The sequence below is a fragment of the Paralichthys olivaceus genome, chromosome 9 (genome assembly GCF_024713975.1).
Source record: "Paralichthys olivaceus isolate ysfri-2021 chromosome 9, ASM2471397v2, whole genome shotgun sequence".
NCBI lineage: Eukaryota > Metazoa > Chordata > Actinopteri > Pleuronectiformes > Paralichthyidae > Paralichthys > Paralichthys olivaceus.
The window spans coordinates 8,004,443-8,022,518 of record NC_091101.1 but is presented as its reverse complement, the minus strand read 5'-3'; the positions used below and the strand labels follow the sequence as shown (position 1 = coordinate 8,022,518).

General features: G+C 40.7%; 1 protein-coding gene across 3 annotated transcripts in view; it reads right to left on the bottom strand.

Annotated features, from left to right (window-relative positions):
* Positions 1-110: 110 nt before the first annotated feature.
* The window catches only part of LOC109624436 (protein phosphatase 3 catalytic subunit alpha-like), a 34,606-nt gene continuing 16,640 nt past the window's right edge, over positions 111-18,076 (bottom strand). For 2 of the 3 annotated variants that reach the window (XM_020079135.2, XM_020079221.2), the window contains exons 4-14: positions 16,156-16,267; positions 13,946-14,091; positions 12,502-12,641; positions 11,169-11,246; positions 9,667-9,761; positions 9,442-9,567; positions 8,468-8,545; positions 8,239-8,323; positions 7,320-7,417; positions 5,847-5,894; positions 111-2,483 (exon numbers count right to left, since the gene is read on the bottom strand). In XM_020079135.2, coding sequence (XP_019934694.1) covers positions 2,305-2,483; positions 5,847-5,894; positions 7,320-7,417; positions 8,239-8,323; positions 8,468-8,545; positions 9,442-9,567; positions 9,667-9,761; positions 11,169-11,246; positions 12,502-12,641; positions 13,946-14,091; positions 16,156-16,267 — 1,185 coding nt within the window. In that variant the 3' untranslated portion in view covers positions 111-2,304. The remainder of the gene's footprint in view (positions 2,484-5,846; positions 5,895-7,319; positions 7,418-8,238; positions 8,324-8,467; positions 8,546-9,441; positions 9,568-9,666; positions 9,762-11,168; positions 11,247-12,501; positions 12,642-13,945; positions 14,092-16,155; positions 16,268-18,076) is intronic. The other variant, XM_020079304.2, reaches the window with a different exon arrangement.

Sequence of the window (18,076 nt, the reverse complement as noted above, 5' to 3'; positions counted from 1 at the left end):
CTTCTGTTATTTGGCGACTGTGTAACAAGTCTTGTCGGTTTGACGTGTGTGTGTGTGTGTGTGTGTGTGCGCGCTCAGTCGTGAGGACATAAAGACACAGTATCCATTCCAAAGGTTCATGCATATTTTATTCAAGAGTAAAAAAGTGGATCGTCCCATGGGGCATGCTTACAGTGTTAGTGACTGGGGGAGTCAAACCGAAAGAGAGCAGAGGGAGAGATATAGAGACTGAGAAACTGAGAGAAAGAGAGAGAGAGAGAGAGAGAAAGTAAGAACCGTGGCACAATTTCTATGGCACAGGGTCTCCCAGGGGGGTTCACCTCTCCCAAAGAAGCACAACAAGATCAACCAAGGAGCAACGCAACATGAAGAGCAACCAGCAGAGAGAGAGAGAGAGAGAGAGCTTAAATATTAAGAATAATGTCCATAATAAATATAATCATAATAATCATAGAATCATAAATATCATCAAATAACAAGAGGAATCATCAAGAGTCATGATCAGAGAGAGTACACTTTTTTCCTTTAAATTGTGACGGCAACACACCGGCTCTTCTGTTAAAATGTGTCTTGCTGCTTTTTGCTTTGAACAGCTCAAATTTTAACCATGCAATCATGCTTTTGGCTGCCTGAATGCCTGTGCCTCTGTATATAGTATGGTCATTCATCAATGCTAGTTTAATATTTGTTTATCATTATTCATATTTATCATTTAAAAACAACTCCTGTACATCGACAAAGAAGAGAGGAGAGAACGTGGACTTGACACTTTGAATAGAAGCGTACTGTCATTCTGTACAGCGTCAAAAGAAACCGGAAACACAGGTTGTGAAAAAGAAAATGAAAAAAAATATAACACAAAATGAATACAAAAAATAAATTAACATTATGTACAAAATAAATTAATCATTATTCCTCAGTTCATTTATATCAACCAGAAAACAAGAAAAAAATTCCTACTATAGTGAAACACAGAGCACAAATATAATCTTCACATTATTATCAAAGAACTTAACTCTGCATGCACTGATGCGTTAATATAAATGCTTTACAAAGACCTTTTCTTCTGAATTCCTCTTGTTGTCTCAGCTGCTACCTTCACCAGAAGAGTCTGTTTCCTGTGTGAAATATAATTTCCTGCCAACGCTGCTGTTTAGGAACAGACAGAAAGGAGGATGTAGAAAGAGAATGGATAGAGAATGACTTCACATTTCAACTCCCCCCGACTCCCTCATAGACAGAAAGCATCTTACTTCCACTATACTGCATCGTGCATCCTGTGATCATATGCATCAGATGTGCAATAGAGCCTCTCTATGTATCCTATTTACACATGACAGGTAGGCAGGAACACCTCAGATCTGATCTGGCCCAGGTGTCAGGCCTTTCCACCAGAGTTAACTGGCCTTGGATCTGAGTTTTTGGGGGTGGATGGTTCGGGGAGGGGGGATCCTCCACTTCACTTCAGCTGGAGGATGGGTGCAGTGCTACAAAAGCAAACGGGAATCTCCTCCCGAGAAGAAAAGGTCAACTTGGGCTCAGATTAGTGGCAGCTGAGATTATCTCACGCCGACAGATAGACCTCCACACCACACTGCATATCCAAACTTTTCTCACCCACTGCCTGCTTTATGACGAGATCTGCCCCAGAGAGCATTTTCAATTATAACCTCACGGACAGTTACATGTTGAAGCATGTGCACGCAGGCAAGAGAAACTACAACCCTATAAAATCAACCCATCGAAGGTTTGCTTCCACTTCCTTTGGAAGTGTGGAAAAATAACCACACAAATCTTAACCCCCAACTCTGATCGCCATTAACAACCCCCCCACCCCCACGTGCAAACACTTGACCCCGTCTGACACAACACACCACAGACAGCCACGTCATGCCTACACTGGTGATCCCCAACATACGAGGTGAACTGCAGCTCCTCTTGTTTAGCATGGGGACTGTTTTCGTAGTTCTTTTCCTGTTGTGCAGTTACATGGGAGTTGTAGTTCTCTAAATAGGGCCGATCAGTACAGTGAAGAGACTCAGGCTTTGGTGGTAAAGTCCAGGTACACTCATGCCTTTACATACAGCTGAGGGCAATGGGAAGGGGGGTAGGTACTCATGTGTGTCTGTTTGCATATGTGTGGGATGTTGTGTGAAGCCTATTGAGTGTATGAAATACTGTGTCTGTGTGTGATGCCTGTTTTTCTGGTGTATATATGCCTATGTACAGGTATCTTATAAATATGTTACCATATCAGTGTTGTAACTGCAGGTATGTGTCTGGGCATGTGGGAGTGTATGTCCATCACTGTATATTGCTGTTGCTGTCCGTCCCGTTGGGCTCTCCCATGTTCATGCGGCCCATTGACAGGCCCACGCTGTTGACGGCATCGCGCCGCGGTGGCATCCTCTCGTTGATCCGGTCCAGACCTTTGGCCTCCTCGAAACTGCTGATCCGATGCTGCGGGGAGAAGCCTCTGATGGCTGCAGAAACAGACAGGAACACACACAAACAGACACACAAGCATACACACAGAGTTAATATCTTAAAATACATTTAGTAGAATCTTGTGTATCCAAACCCCTGGAAGCTTTTAAGCACATATTCAGAGCACTATCAAATGTGAATATGCAAATATTTACAAAAAACATTTCGATACTGATAGTGCTCCCTCAAGCTGAAGCCCATTTGGGGGCTTGGATAGACACATTTCTCTAGTATATGCACATCTACAGGGCTCCTACACCAATATACACACACAAACACACACACACACACACACATATATATATATATATACTGTACACCAGCCAGTGTTAATATGTTGTCTGAATGCTGAGCTAGGATTACTTTGACCTCACAGCTCACAGTGGCCAGTCAGTGCGACGTGGCCATTGATCCTAGATCAGCAGTCTGAGATGTCTGGTAGGTTTGAGCCACTATGACACATATTATGGAACAAAGCTGCACAGGAGCACTTGCACATACATCCTGAAAACATGTTTCACCTCTGTGAGGAGTTTTTGACAGTCAGCCATCTGTTCGAGCCAATTGAGCATAAACTACCAGTTTCACTAAAATGTTGTGAACTAAAAACAAAAATTCAAAGGAAGAGCAACTGTCGGGTGTCAGGTTTTCCTTTTCTCTCAGGTTGCTTTGTTTGAAATTGCTGTCTAAGTTAGCTACAGTATATTCTGCATTTTGGTTTGATCCAATCTGTCTTATTTGTCTTTTGTCTGAACTTAACACAGTCAAGTCACCATGTCTGTGTGTTCAATTCATGTTCTAGAATTTAGTTCTTAAAGGGGCACTCCACAGATTTTACACATTAAAGGGATAGTTCACCCAAAAATGAACATTCACTGATTATCTACTCACAACTATGCTGATGGAGGGGTGGGTGACATGAGTCAACAAAACACTTTTGGAGTTATAGGGTTAAACAGCCTTACAGCCAAATCCAAAACAATTCAAATAAATGGAGACCACTTCTAGAAAACATAAAAAAACAACAGAAGAAAACACGAAATGTCTCCATACTCCTCCTGTGGCGTAATCCAAGTGTCTGTTAGCCCTGACATCCAAATTCAACAGGAAATGATTTACACCATGTTTCTAGCCTAAATGTCCACTGTGATCCATGCTTGAACGTGGCTCCAGAGGAGGATATCAGAGGACATTTAGGCTCAAAACATGGTGTTAATTGAATTGAATGTCGGGGCTTGCTGACACTTGGATGACACTACAGGAGCAGTATAGAGGCATTTTAAGTTTTTTACGTTTGAAGAATCAAACTAATTTAATTTATATTAAATTATGTAGATAATGACTGAATTTGTATTTTTGGTGAACAATCAATCCCTTTAAGGAAGTTTACTATTACAGTCATGAAGGGAGTATTTTCAAGGATTGGATGAGAGTATTAATCCTACTCTCATTTTTTATGTTAAATAAGATGCAAAAACAAGCCAGCCATTAGTTTAGCTTAATTTAAATACTGACAGACAAAAAATGTTGAACTGAATTCCTTTAAAAAGTTGCCAGTACAAAGCTGTTATGTTTACAGTATTCATGCAATCTCAGCTGAATGGAAAGAATCTGTTCTGTAAATGAGACTCGGGCACATTCATTTGTCCAAGATGGTTACTCCCGCTGCTCGGCTTGTCATTTAATTACCTTAAATTACCTTCTTTTATACACAACAGTACATTAACAAGTCTAACTAGATACAGACAAACTATATATTGTGTTGGGTTGGCTTTAGACTCTCAATCTTGTTTTAATCTCTTTTTCAAGTCTCTTGACTTCTTGGAAATTAAACATTAAATCACTGGAATGTCGTCTAAAGAGACTTGCAGTGAACTAAAGAAAAGCATGGAGCAGGAGACAGTTATGACTTCTTGTTGTAGCATTCTACATAAAAACTATGCTTGAACTTGACACTTTGAAATCAGCTGAACTGCAGTCCTTGACCCGGAGGTGTGTCCGGAGGGACCAACTACTGTCATTTTACCTTTTCACACATGCGGCACACTCACGAATACAGTCTGCTACTGTGTTACACAGCAGACAGCCAACACACAGCTACAAGTCATATTACATAACAGAAATATATAACACAAGTGATTCCCATAATTTATTTGCTCAAAGAAATTATGGACTGTAGTTCATGTAAGCCAAAGACAGCAATAAGGGTACAAACACAAACGACTACAATTAACTAAGCGTGCAGAGTTATCACATCAGCTATGTACACAGAGTATTTAATACAATAGAACACAAACACCATGACCACAATCTGTTCAGTAGCACAGAAGAACTTGGCAGACCTGTGCACACAAGTTTCTTATGTGTTATTATATTCTTTCTTTTTCTTTACGCTGAGGTTTTAAATTTAGAGATTAAGTCTTAACCTCAGGAACACATCTGTGGTAAAATATTCAAAATTCAAGGTTGACTTCGTCGTAGTCAGCAAATAAGTAAAAATAGTTGCAGGAGCACTTTGACTGGAAAGCAGCACAGAAATCTGGGGCTCAGTTTTGAGTGATTCATGTGAAGGTTAATTTACTTTGCCTTCCACAGAGATTTCAACCATATCCTCAGTCTTCTTCAGCAAATGTCTCAGGTCTCATCACCCTCCCTCTGTACTCACCAGGCTGAAGTTCTGTGCTAAGGTCATATGACCATTTACTGGAGGAGGTCACGGAATATGCTCGAAAGCTCCATGAAAAGTTAAATTGAACCTTGAATTCAGACCATTTTAACCCCGATAAAGTTTAAAGAATTGGTTTGTAAAAATTTAAACAAATTCCATCAACACTTTTCTTCTTTTTTATAGCTTCACAAGTGACTGATGTTCTGCTGTATGTTGTAGAGCAACAGATTGATTGCATGTTCATTTTTTACAGAACTACAGTACCTATGAAATACAGAGAGAACACACTACAGACTATAAGAGTCTTGCCCACCCTCACAACACCCACTCCCACCCACAGTCCCGCTCTTCTTGTGTATGTAAGAAAAGGTTGTGTGATGTGTGTGTATGTGCATTGACAGAGCAGGTGTAGCAGGATTCCTGTTGACCAGGTGAAGGAAAGAGAAAAATGTGTGTATGTTTGTGTTGTTTTATGTGGCGGCTTCAGCGCGGAGCAGTTTTAGGCTTTGTTGTGAGAGGCTGATGCGGTTAGAAGAGCTGAGTGCATCGTGGGTAAGGAAATTCTATGACCTTATGAGCATGGGTTGCTGAGAGCGCAGCCATGCTGCACACACGCACACCCACACACATGTGCACACATGTGTACGCAAACACGACACACACACACACAGTGAAATGAGTGGGATTTTACCTTCTGCGTCCTTAACTGTCTCGATGGCTTCTATGGCCTCAATGGTAGCTGAAGGATGGGCAAAGATAAAAGAAGAGACAGGAAGAGAGAGAGAAGATGATAGTCCAAGAAAGAAGATGAAGTGCAAAGAAGGAGGAAAAGAAAGGGGTGAAGGCTGAAACATGCTTCTGTGCAGTTATGTGTAAATGTATTGGCTTCCGGAAACAAAAAAGTGGTTATGGGAAATCCTAGCCTGAGGAGGAATCTCACAAATCTCAGATAGATGTCAAATAGGTTGTTCATTTTGATCCAAAATGACCAAAAATCCATCCCCTTAATAACCTGTTAATTCTGCCATCCCCTCTCAGCCACCCCTCATCCCCTACAGAGAGGTCTAACATCCTATATGCTAATTAATGCTGCTAACTAAATTGCAAGATCCTTAGTTTATTTAAATTGAAAACACCTTCTCCTGTGAGATTTGCATGAGCAGGACCCAAAGCAGGAGGAAAGAGCAGAGGCACACAGTCAATTTCAGACAGAATGGCAGAGGAAACACATGATAAGGGGCGGGATGATTGTCAAGGGGATAAAACTTCATCTTAAATTTCAACATCTCAGATTTGAATCCAGTCAGGGACCTTTGTTGCATACTACCCTTCTCTCCTCTCGCTCCACGTTTTTTCCATATGAGGGTTTCACATGGCCTGCCTTCTCAGAAGTGGTTCAGGGTGTGGTTGTTAATCTTTTTTTAATCGTATAGACCTTTCCCCTCTGTCTCTATGTCTTTGCACTGATTGTTACTTGATTGCGAGCTTGCTAAATTGTTAGCCGAGAGTAATGTTAATATTAAGATCCATTTTGCTGTTGCCTAGCAGCGCTGTTCTTACAACTTTACCGCTTAAATTCCTAGTGCACTGTGTATGTGACTTTGCACATCATAACCAGGAGATCACAAGTTCCATTTGAAGCCAGCAATAGGTCCCGCTTTGACAAATCATGGTTTTGTGCATTTTGTGTGGCAGACGAGTGCAAGCATGGAAGCTCAGCTTTCACAGATTCACAGACTCAAAAGAATGTTTCAGTCTCAGCACTCAGGTCATGTTACCAGTCAGAGTTAGCAGTAGCTGCTATTAACACACACACACACACTTTAGCTGTATGTCCCCTTACTGCCTGTCTCTGCAATACTGTCCCTTAATATAAAGGTTATTCTCTCTCTCACTCACACACACAACCAGCAGGCTGTTAGTATCCTCAGCGCCGGTGAGGTGAGGTGGAGAGGGTGACTGAGTCAGTGAGGCAGAAGGATGAGAGGAGAAAAACAGCAGTCGAGTGGGAGATAAGGAAAGAGGGCAGGAAGGAAGATGGTCCAAAGCAGATATTCAAATTGAATCTGTGTCTGCTTGTGTGTCTTTTAAATCTACTTTGGAAGGTGTGCTCTGGGTGAAGTTGAGGAGTGTCTGTGTGTGTGCAGGGGTGTGAAACACTCACCGCTCTGCAGGGTCTGTTTGCCCCCAGACAGCACTCCGCTGGGCAGCATGCCTGTAGGGGTCAGTCCCTTCAGGGTCAACACGTTCTCACTTTCCTCCCTGAGAGACAGAGAGAGAGAGAGAGAGAGAGAGAAGGTGTGTGTGTGTGCGCGCGACAGGTGTGTAAAAAGAGAGAGGGTGATAAAGAGAGTTACAGAGAATTACACATTTCTTCGTGAAGTGCATCTGCAAAAACTATAACATCCTTGTCGTTTCAAACTCAGAACCCACAAGGTGAGTTATCTGATAACTTCTGTTTTATTTCTGCAGAAATTAAATACTACAATTATTGGAAGTGCGTACTGTGGTGGAACTTTATCTCGAGATGTGAAATTAAGAGTTTCTCAGACCGGAGTTGTCTTTAGGTCATTTAACAGAACGCTCTGCAGAGGGTTTCACACTCAGCATGAAACCATCCCGAATAGGGAAAGAAGAAGATTGTATACAGTCAGGTCAACAGGAAACATAAGAGACAACTGTTTCTGAATAATAGCATAAAAAACTGAAGCCACCTGTTAAAACAGGAAGCTGCCTGCTCTTGCTTCTGTATGAAAGAAGAAGTTTGCTACTGCAAAGATCAGGGTCAACAAGAGGATCATCATCGAGAAAGAACATGAACACTGAGGTTACATCTGCCAAGTGCAAAGCAACAGTCATGGCATTGTATGGTTGAAACAGTAAAAAGTTTCTGTCTAGTTTCGAATCGTCCGTCTGCACGTACACCAGACAATTCCTCTTATGCGAGCACAATTGTGTTTCTACATGAGTTATTGTTGAACACAGCACACGAGCATTGATCAGACATAGGAAAGAGTTCAAGCTAAGGTCATATGCAAGTTTTCCATTACAGTACACACACACACAACCAGGACTCAACCCACCGTAGAACGGAGAACATTTTGGCCATCTTCCCAATGGCTCGGATCTTGTTTTTGATCACCTCTTTCCTTGCTGCTGCTGCACTGGCTGAAAGACCAACAAACACATACTCAGACATACATTAACAAAATAAAATGTTTTTTTAAAAAAAACCTAGTTTATGACATATCATTAAGTAACAAATATAATGAATTCTATATTGCTCTAATGTCAGCGCTGCGTGTTTGTTACCATCAAAGATTTCCTCTCCGTCATTCACAAGTTCGTCGTCAGAGCAGATACTCAGGACATTTACCAGCATCTCAGTCACTGCAGGACGAAGAGAGACACACACTTTCTTAGGGACATGGTGACACCCTGGTGGTCTAGAGGTCTAGGATATGGACCATAACCTACAGTATCCCTGGTTTACACCCAGCTGGACACTCTTGTTGTCCCCATCTCTCCCTCCCTCTTCATTTCCTGTCATCTATCTACAGCTGCTGTAGTGAAGGAGAAAATCACAGTAAACTCTAGTTACCCACATGTCCCTAATCCAGTAAGCAGGGGTTGTTTACCTATTAGAGCTGATGTCACTGCTATTTTTAGAGAATATTATTAAGTGATGCTTCAAATAAAAAAGACATTTTGACATGAATCATCAAACAGATGGTTCCTTGTGCTGTTTAGTTTAGTTTAGTTTAGTTGTGGTAGATTGAGATTGAGGTACAGAGTTTGGTACTGTTTTAAAAACCTAATTGAAATACAAACTACATGACTGCTATGTCCTTGTTAAAAGAAAATGTGGTCACTGTGTTGTTCAAGGTAGTTTTAAATACAAATATGGTTTTATCAGTCTCCCTTAAGCTATTTTATTAATTTTTTACGCACCACATAAATATTTAACTTAACAGAAAATGTATGAATCCTTCATATAGTCTGTCCTCCTGCAACAATTATTGTCATTACATCACTCAGTATAAAAATACAAGTATGCAAAATATGTATCTATACTCACATAGGGGCCAGAAGCTACAGTTGTTAATGTGTCACTATATTATGATTTATGTTTCAAAATGACACTGATCCAAATTTTGTTTGTGTCTGTGTACACCAGTCCGACCAAAATCAATTAAAGGAATTGTTTAAATAATTATGTTAGTGTCAGTACTTTCAGTGTATTTTGTGTGTAGGAAAAAGAGCGTGTGTGTTAAAGTGTGTGGTACCCTTCTCTCCCACGAAAGGCAACGACCATGTGAACACGTCCATGAAGTTGGGAAGCCAGTAGGGATGAGGAGAACAGTTGAACTGACGAATGTTCATCACATTGTTCTCATACTTGAGCACCGCCGCTAAACACACACACATACAGGTATTAGACTTTTCCCTAAACACTAACACACATGTTGTGCAAGAAGAAGGACAAGATTGTGCACGTGTCACTGTCAGACCTTTGTTGTTGTAGACGTCCAGGTAGTTTGGAGCAGAGAAGATGGTGATGAGGGAGGGAAAACCTGTAGTCTGACTCTTCCTGTACATACGGTACCTGAGGAACAAGCAGGACAAACAAACCGCCCACATTACAGCCGTTCAAATAAAACCCTACACCATAGAGGAAAACCAGAGGATTTGCTTCAGAAGCCTTTAAACCAAACAGGGGCCGTTTGAAGACTAGACAGCCACATGTTTAAAAAGCAAATGATAGCAGAACAGAATCCTTGGCATGGCTGAGAAAATCTGTGAGTGCAAAATGACAGGGTAAAGTAGAGCTGCTGAAATCTCCTTGTGTTTGAAAGAAGGAGTGAGCACCAGAAGTTAAACCTTTGAGTCCTAGAATGGCACTCAGTAGAGCGCATACCTCCGGCAAGGCCCAACAGTCTCCTTAAATTCAGTCAAGCAGTACCACATTTTTAACACTCAGTAATATCAGTCTTCTTTCTTGTTTTTTTATCAAGATGCATGAATTATTACCTGGGTAAAAAAACGTAATGTAATAAAAAACACCATATCTCTCATTGTTTAAGAAATTGACAAAAATCCCTAGATCTGGCCCCTGATCTGGATCTGCACCAAAATTGTATGTGATCTTTTCTGACCCATACCACGTCCCTTTACCAAGTTCAGTGATAATCAGTAGTTTTTGTGTAAATCTGTTAACAAACAAACAAACACAGAAGAAAATATAACCTCCTTGGCAGAGGTAATAAAAATAATTGTGAGTACAATTCTGTTTCCTGCAAAGAGCAAGAGACAAAGAGCCTATTGAAATTAGACATGATGATAAACACAAGCTCGTATAAGTATTTGAAAGCATAAAAGCTGCTCTACCAGTTGTCTCCATTTAAGTATAAACTAATTACAAAGTCATGACTAATCTGGTATTTCAGGTACAAGTGCAGCAGCTTATTTTACTAAAAATATAACTTCTATTGACCTGACCTTTTTCCAAGTGCACCCAGACCGATGGACGATTACCCAGACTACCCTGCTGCATGATAAATACTGTTAATGGGTTCAGTAAACAGCACAAGTCAGAATAGCTCTGTCTTAATTGCAGCATTATATTTAGAGGATTTTCACTGAGATAACAGATGCTGGTAATGCATTTGGATTTTTTCAGAAATTGTTTTGCCCCCACTTTTTTTAAATGGAACTAGTAGTGCAAACCTCACATGGCCCTGCTGCCTTAACATGCTGTTTTCAAGAAGTTAGTTATTTAACCTGAATTTTGTTCCTGATGATCTGTGAGACAAACTCTAACAATGGCAATAATAACAGTTTAATGGTGAGAGGGGGTAAAATTGTGCAAACTCTTTTCCCCTTAATGTGCCAATTCCTGCACAAAGAGAAATAACAGGCAGGCACATGAAATGTCAAGGTAAGCAATTAAATTAAATGGTGCTCCCTTTTTAAGCCGAGAGAAGGACTGAGCTGTGACAGTCAGTCAGCTTACCCAGCATCCTGTGCTTCATGTGCTCTGATGATTGACAGCAGGTTGTTGGTCTGTAGGAACTCACACACTGCTGGGTAACTGGAGACAGAGAGAGAGAGAGAGAGAGAGAGAGACTAAGAGCGAGTGAAGCACTCTGAAAAATGGCAAAGGAAAAACATCCAGGAGAAAAAATATCCAAAGGATCCAGTAAAAATAGCATTACATAGAAAACGTGCCATTTGCTATTACATTAAGACAGTTGTAAACCACAAGACAGATTAAAGTGTGTTAAGTCAAGCAGTGGGAGATGAGTAGGCCTCTTATTTTCTAATGTCAAGTCTGACTGGGACCAGCAGGGGTCATTGGTGAGCACAAACAGGCCTGAGCGGGGGCTTATGGGCCTCAGCTCTGTGGGGGCCATGCACACCAGTGGGTCGATTGATGCCGTGTCCGCTAAACATAGAAAATCACAGTGTTCTCCTCAGACAACTTGTCATAACACCAACTTTTACACTCAAGGACGAACCCAAAGCACCAACACTTCATCTGTAGTTCAACTTCAGCTCCGCGTCTTTTACATTCCTTTATTTTTATTTTTTGAATTACAGCTTTCATCTTCCATCCTTCCACCACCACCACAACCCTCCTCCCATGTTGCTCTCCCTCTTTCTCTCACTGTATCTTAATATCACTTCATATCTGGCAGGAGTAGCCAGTCGTCATAGCAACAGAACCGTGCAGTCTCCCTAGGGATTGTGGGATATCGTTTCATGCTGAAACGGAACTGTGTGTATGTGTTTGTGAATGTGCTGTGTGTGTGTGTGTAAACTGGCCAAGATTTCCTGTCTGTTGTACAAATCCCAACCATTGTTGTCGTATCTTGGATGTGGTGTAACCAGGCTGGACGCGTCTCTCTTCTCATAACCGACATCCCAAACCAACAACCAGAATTCCACCTAAAACTTATTAGTTCCCCGGTTTGTAAATGAAAGCCACATCTCTCTAAACACCAGGCGCTCATGAGGCACCCACATCATTAAAACATATTGAATGAGCCCTACACAACATATGAGAGAACCAACCTGACCTCCTGCTGAATGCTCCAGCTAGTAATTTGAAAGAATATTGTTCCTGGTGTGTATTTTTTTTAATATATGAATATTGCCTTCTGTCTGGGTTGTTTGGACACCAGGTCAGTTCATGTATCTGGGCTTCATAAGTGCAGGGATCTGATATGTCAAGGTGACCAGACTAAATTCATTCTAAATCACACTAATTTTCTCCAAAACTAAGTTGTCAGGGTTTATATCTATTTTTTGTCCAAGTCACCCTGAGGAGTAATTTTGTCCTGTACCTGTAGAAATAGGAGCAGCCTCTGACTGTGTTGTGGCCAAAATACTCCTGGGTCTTCTCGTTGCCAAAGTCTTCCAGGGGGTCGGCCCACAACAGGTCGCACATGGGCCCAAACGCTGGAGGCTCCTTGAACCGGTCCAACTAGGACACAAGACGCACACAGACAAACGCACAGAAAGAAACACACAAAATGTAAGCTTACAGGGCCACAGCAGTTCATATAAAGATGAGCACACTCAGAAATTACATATAGGACCAAATTACAAATATATATCACACAAAGTGTTCACATCAACCACACACATATATGCATAAACAAATACAGTATAAATCGGAGGTGAAAAAAAAGCAAACATATAGTGCACACAAATGCACACAAACACATACTGTCAGAGCAGAGCATCTCCATGGCAACCCTCACCACACAGGGGGGAGAAGATGTCACACCAGCAGATTCACCATGGAAACACTGCCATTAGATGAGGAAATGTGTGTTCTCATGTCTCTGCGTGCATGTGTGTGTCTTTGTATTCTGTATTAACTGTATACATACAGACTGTGTGAGCATCTTTTTCACTGCTGCATCTTCTGGTGTCTTATGAATTCTGTCTTTACAGTGCAGGCTGTGGGTAGAGTTAGCTTACCCACAGTGTATTGGATGAACTTGAGTCAAATGTTGAGATCTGAATTACAGAGATAGTAGAGAATAATAAATAAGTGAACCTAGTCTTAGCTTTAGTGAAGGCTAGCTATGGTTGTCCTACAGCTAGTAAAGATGGACGACATGACATTTTCCCAAAAGTGAAGCCAAATCTTCATTGCCCCCTGGTGTCTGTCTGCAGTATAGGTCATTAACCCCACCACCATAGGACACAGAATACATTTTTCTTAATTTTGTCATTTTAGGTAGTTGTTATCACACTGATCTTCTAGTGAGCATGTATCTGATACATTTAGTTTTATGTTAAATGAGTAAGCAATTTGATGCATAAATAAAAAATATAACAATGACTTAGACCTGGACGAGTGCATGTATCAGCAGGACCTCAATACCGTCACAGCACACCACAATGACTACTCCACAGACTCTGGCTCCAAACGATATGAAAGGCGCAAGTTGGCAGCACCCATAGCTTCATTTTTGTAAAACTGGAGGAACTGGAGATGCGTCATTGCTCATTATACATGGTTTTACATCAGAGATAACTCTGTTGCTTTAGATATTAGTTGTGTCTGTGTGAGTGAAGTAAGTCTGACCACAGCTTCTAGAGTGTAGATAGTGCTGCCTATTTTTTTAACTCTTTTATGTACTTGTTCTAAATTTCCAAAGCAGTTTTCCTCTGCTCTATATGGCACAATACTTCTATGTAAAGCAGATGTCACAAACCTAATCTCAGGACAGCATTGTTCATTCAAACTTTGTATACGTGTGTGTCTTTTTGTACCTTTTTGATGTCGTCCAGCGTGTGGATCTCTGGTGAAAGCCCCCCATGCACACAAAGGAACTGCTGGTTCATCAGGGCTGCCAGGGGCAGGCAATCAAACGCCTCCATGCAGGATTCATACACCTGCTCCGAGTACTTGATCTTACCTGGAAGTGGATAGAGCCGTGAAGAGATATTTTCAGATGTGAAAAAAAAGAAGCGCCTGAGTGTGTTTTGAACAGCCACTATCCCCACAAACTTAAAGTCGGTCCCTGTCACTCGGGGTGTGACTGTTTCCTATCAGACACAAACACACTGTGCGACAAGAAATGCAGGGAACAAACAGACTTGAAGCCTGACATGGACGGTTCTGAAGAACTGAGTCATCTTAAGGCCTCACACAGACTTTCCTCTCAAAACATACTTTAGCTCACTTGAGTATACAGGCGCTAACATGTAGGATTTCCACATAACGCGTGACCTGTTTCTCTCCTCTTGAATGATTTAAAAATGCCACTTCCCAGAGAAGAAATGCTCCATATTAGAGCACATAGCATATTATTACAGGCAACATATTGATGCAAAGACTCACAGACAAAATCTGACCCAAATATACGTATGAAGCAGCGTAGAGGCGTCACTGTTAGGCAGTATCTTTGCTTCATGAAAAACTCCTTTGATTTGGCAGGGATGTCGATAAAGCAGCATCTTTAAGGACATTTCATACATGGGCGTAACAATACATCTGACACAAAACAATATCACAGAATTAAAATAGCTGAGAGGAGATAGGATGGAGAGAGAAGTACAAGAGAGAAAGAAGGGTGGATTTTGGATGACAGCGAGCAGGGAGGAGAGGAAAGGGAGAATGATAATTTCATAAAGAGAGATTGATGGGAGGAGACAGAAGAAGGAGGATAGGTTAAGAGTGGTGAGAGGGAGAGAGGGAGGAGAGGCGACAACGAGGAGAGAGAGATGGGAAAGAGGAGGGGGAGTGCGAGGACATGGGAACGACATGTACACAAATCAAAGCCAGTATTGTGGAGCGTTTCAGTGTTTGTGTGCATGCGTGTGTGTGTGTTTGACAGCGAGGAGTGTGTTTGTCAACCTCTCCATCTGCCCCGTGTAGAGCAAGAACTCATTATTGCTAGTCCACCAGTTGTCAGCTCCTTATACACACACACACACACACGGACTCAAACATTTATGAAGACACTCTTGCACATGCATGCAGTCACAGTGCATGCACTTGCACACACACACACACACATACACACAGCAGATGGTAATTGAGGGCGACCACTATTCGCCATGAGCACCAGGGGAAATTAGCTTCCTCGTCCCTTGGCCAATCAGACACAGAGGAGTAAGTCCCTGAGCCAATCATTACAGACCAAATTAATTTGCTGCTAATCACCCACTCTCGCACAGGACTGCGAAACTCACTGGCAGAGGAGAGAGTCATAGACAGAAAGAGATGGAGAGAGAGAGAGAGAAGGACTGGGGGTGGGAAGAGGATATGGAAGAGGGATGAAAAATAAGAGGAGGAGAAATGGGATGTGGAGAGTGGAAAATGGGGGAGGATGAGGAAGAACTTTGAGGGGGAGGAAGATAAGAGGAAAAAGCCCCAGAAAGTATTAATGTTTACAGCTGAGACAGTCAGTCGATATATTGATCAGTTGATTGGCAGAAGATTAATTGACTCTTTGCTAAACCTCTCTCCTGAGCAGCAAATTATCCAATCAGAGTGTAACTAAGCACAGCAGTGTGTCTAATGAGAGTGATACTCAACATCTCAAGAGTTTTTGAGAGATGTGAAGAAGTTCTACTTTTTTGCAAAACTAAGGATACCAGAGCAGATGTCTAAGGAGCTAGTTAAAATGTTAATTGGTGCATACACTAGCATATTCAGCTAACGAGCTTACTACCTACAACATAATAACTTGTTTGATTGTCAAGGTCTGATTGTTTCAAAAATGACTTAAAATAAAAGTCAAACTGTTGTTTCCAAAAGGTTATTTTAACTTATGCCTTGGGCAATTATGATGGACAGTTTTATTCATTTTTGACATCTAATAAAGTCTTTTTTCAATAAAAATAAATCATTAGTCATCCTTAATTTTAAATGATGTGATGATATTGTATGAAGTAGGAAAGCAGAGGGAAGAACAACAGAAGTGTTGAAGTGATGAAGCAATCTAAAACATGTGGAGGGAACAAGAGCAACTTACATTCTTGTTTGAAGGTGAAATATTCGGTCAGATGTCTACATTCATGGTTTCCCCGTAGAAGAAAGAGCGTCTTTGGGTAGAGGATTTTCAGTGACCACAGGTACAACACACACTGAGGGTTCAACCAGGACAGAGAAATAAAAGCTGCTTAGAGAGAGCAGCTCGGTGGAAAGTACAACTTGACAAAAAAGGGCTAACATTTGAATTTTGAGTACATTTTAAAAAAAGGAATTTTAACAAAGTAAAAACCTGGAAAATTAGTCTTTTTTACTGATTGTAGTTATGAATTCTTGAAATCAACAGTATTTGTCGTATTCAAAGCCTTTTATTTTTGCTGACTTGGATTAAGTTTAAATTTTTCTTAAAACATCTAGTGGTTCACGGAAATAAAGCAGACATCCCATATACTGAGGCTTGAGTCCTCTGCATGCTGTACATCTTTCCTAACTATTTCAGACAGAAATCTGTCCTGTCAATGGGTACAAAACCAGAACTATCTTTAAATGTTTTCAAAGTTAACGTTAAATTAGTTTTCATCTTAATCTGTTTAAAAGAGATTTTGTTGTTTATAATAAACACAGCATGCTGTGACTTCATTCTAATTGGGATGTTATCACAATTTAATACAATTAGTCATGTCAAAATTAAACTAAACATCCTCACTTGGGAAATAAATATTATTTTGGTAATCTCAAAGGAGTAGTTAGAAATTGTAGGTGCATTATAATGTCTTGGCTAAGCTAACAAAAAAACACTTTCCATTTTGGATGAAACATATATGTTGATTTGTGTTTTCAGAGGTTTGTTTTACTGTTGGGAAAATAGTCTAGGTAAGTCTAACTGCTTACCAATTTCTGCTGTCTTAATGCAAAGCTAAACTAATGTTATTGTAGCTATAGTGTCATATTATAATTTTTTCTGTAAAATGTCAAACTATTCCTTCAAACCCCAGACTACAGAGAAAAATACTTTTGCTTTAGCACATTATTCCTTGTTAGTTATTGTATGAGACACAGTTTGTGGTCATTTCACTTTCAGTTCTCCCTAATTAAATTCAAACTGGAGATCCAAAGTGTGACACAGAGAATCACAATGGAGCCGTTTCTAGGAATTCCTTCCGTGAATGAATCATCCACTGTCCAAATTAATTGAGCTGAAAGCAAATTGATCCGTACTCCAGTCTAAAGATAGACAGAAACAGCATTTTGACAAGAATCATCCCAAATCAGACTGTGATGATCATGTTAGCAGAAAAAAATAGACTTGAAAACAGCTGTAGCTTGTACCATTTTTTAAAATAAAAGTACTAATAACTCATTATAAGTTCTTAAAGTGTGTTGGGAAGGTGACTGACCTAAATACTGATCCGACCTCACTGTATGTGACACATCATGTCATGGTGGCTCAACCAGCTCAGACATTCACACTCACATCTAAAGAATCAAATATCCAAACAGCCCTGTGGATAGTCTCCTGTCTCCTCTCAGCTTCCATATATGTTTCAGCCAGCAGCATGTTCTACTCTTGTCAATGACTACAGACCTTGAATCCTTCTTTGTCTGTTGTGTCCTATAGGAAAGCGCAGGCTACTAAATCTGAATAGTGCCTGAAAGCTGATCGTCATCATAAGACTCCCTGTCCATGAATTTTAGATTACATCACCTCAGTATATGTGCACATTGTCAGACACACATTGTGGTGTGTCAATGCCAAACTCAAGTACCTTTTGTACATTTATAATACATTAAATACAGCACAGTAGTGTAACTGTATACCACAGAGTGACATAAACCTCACCCCTGGAAAAGGCCTGATGGATTTGAGGGCAATAGTGCACAATCATTTAGTTGTAATCTCACTGTTTATGTAATACAGTGAATACACACCCAGTAAAATGGAGATGTGCTGCATTAAAGTGTGT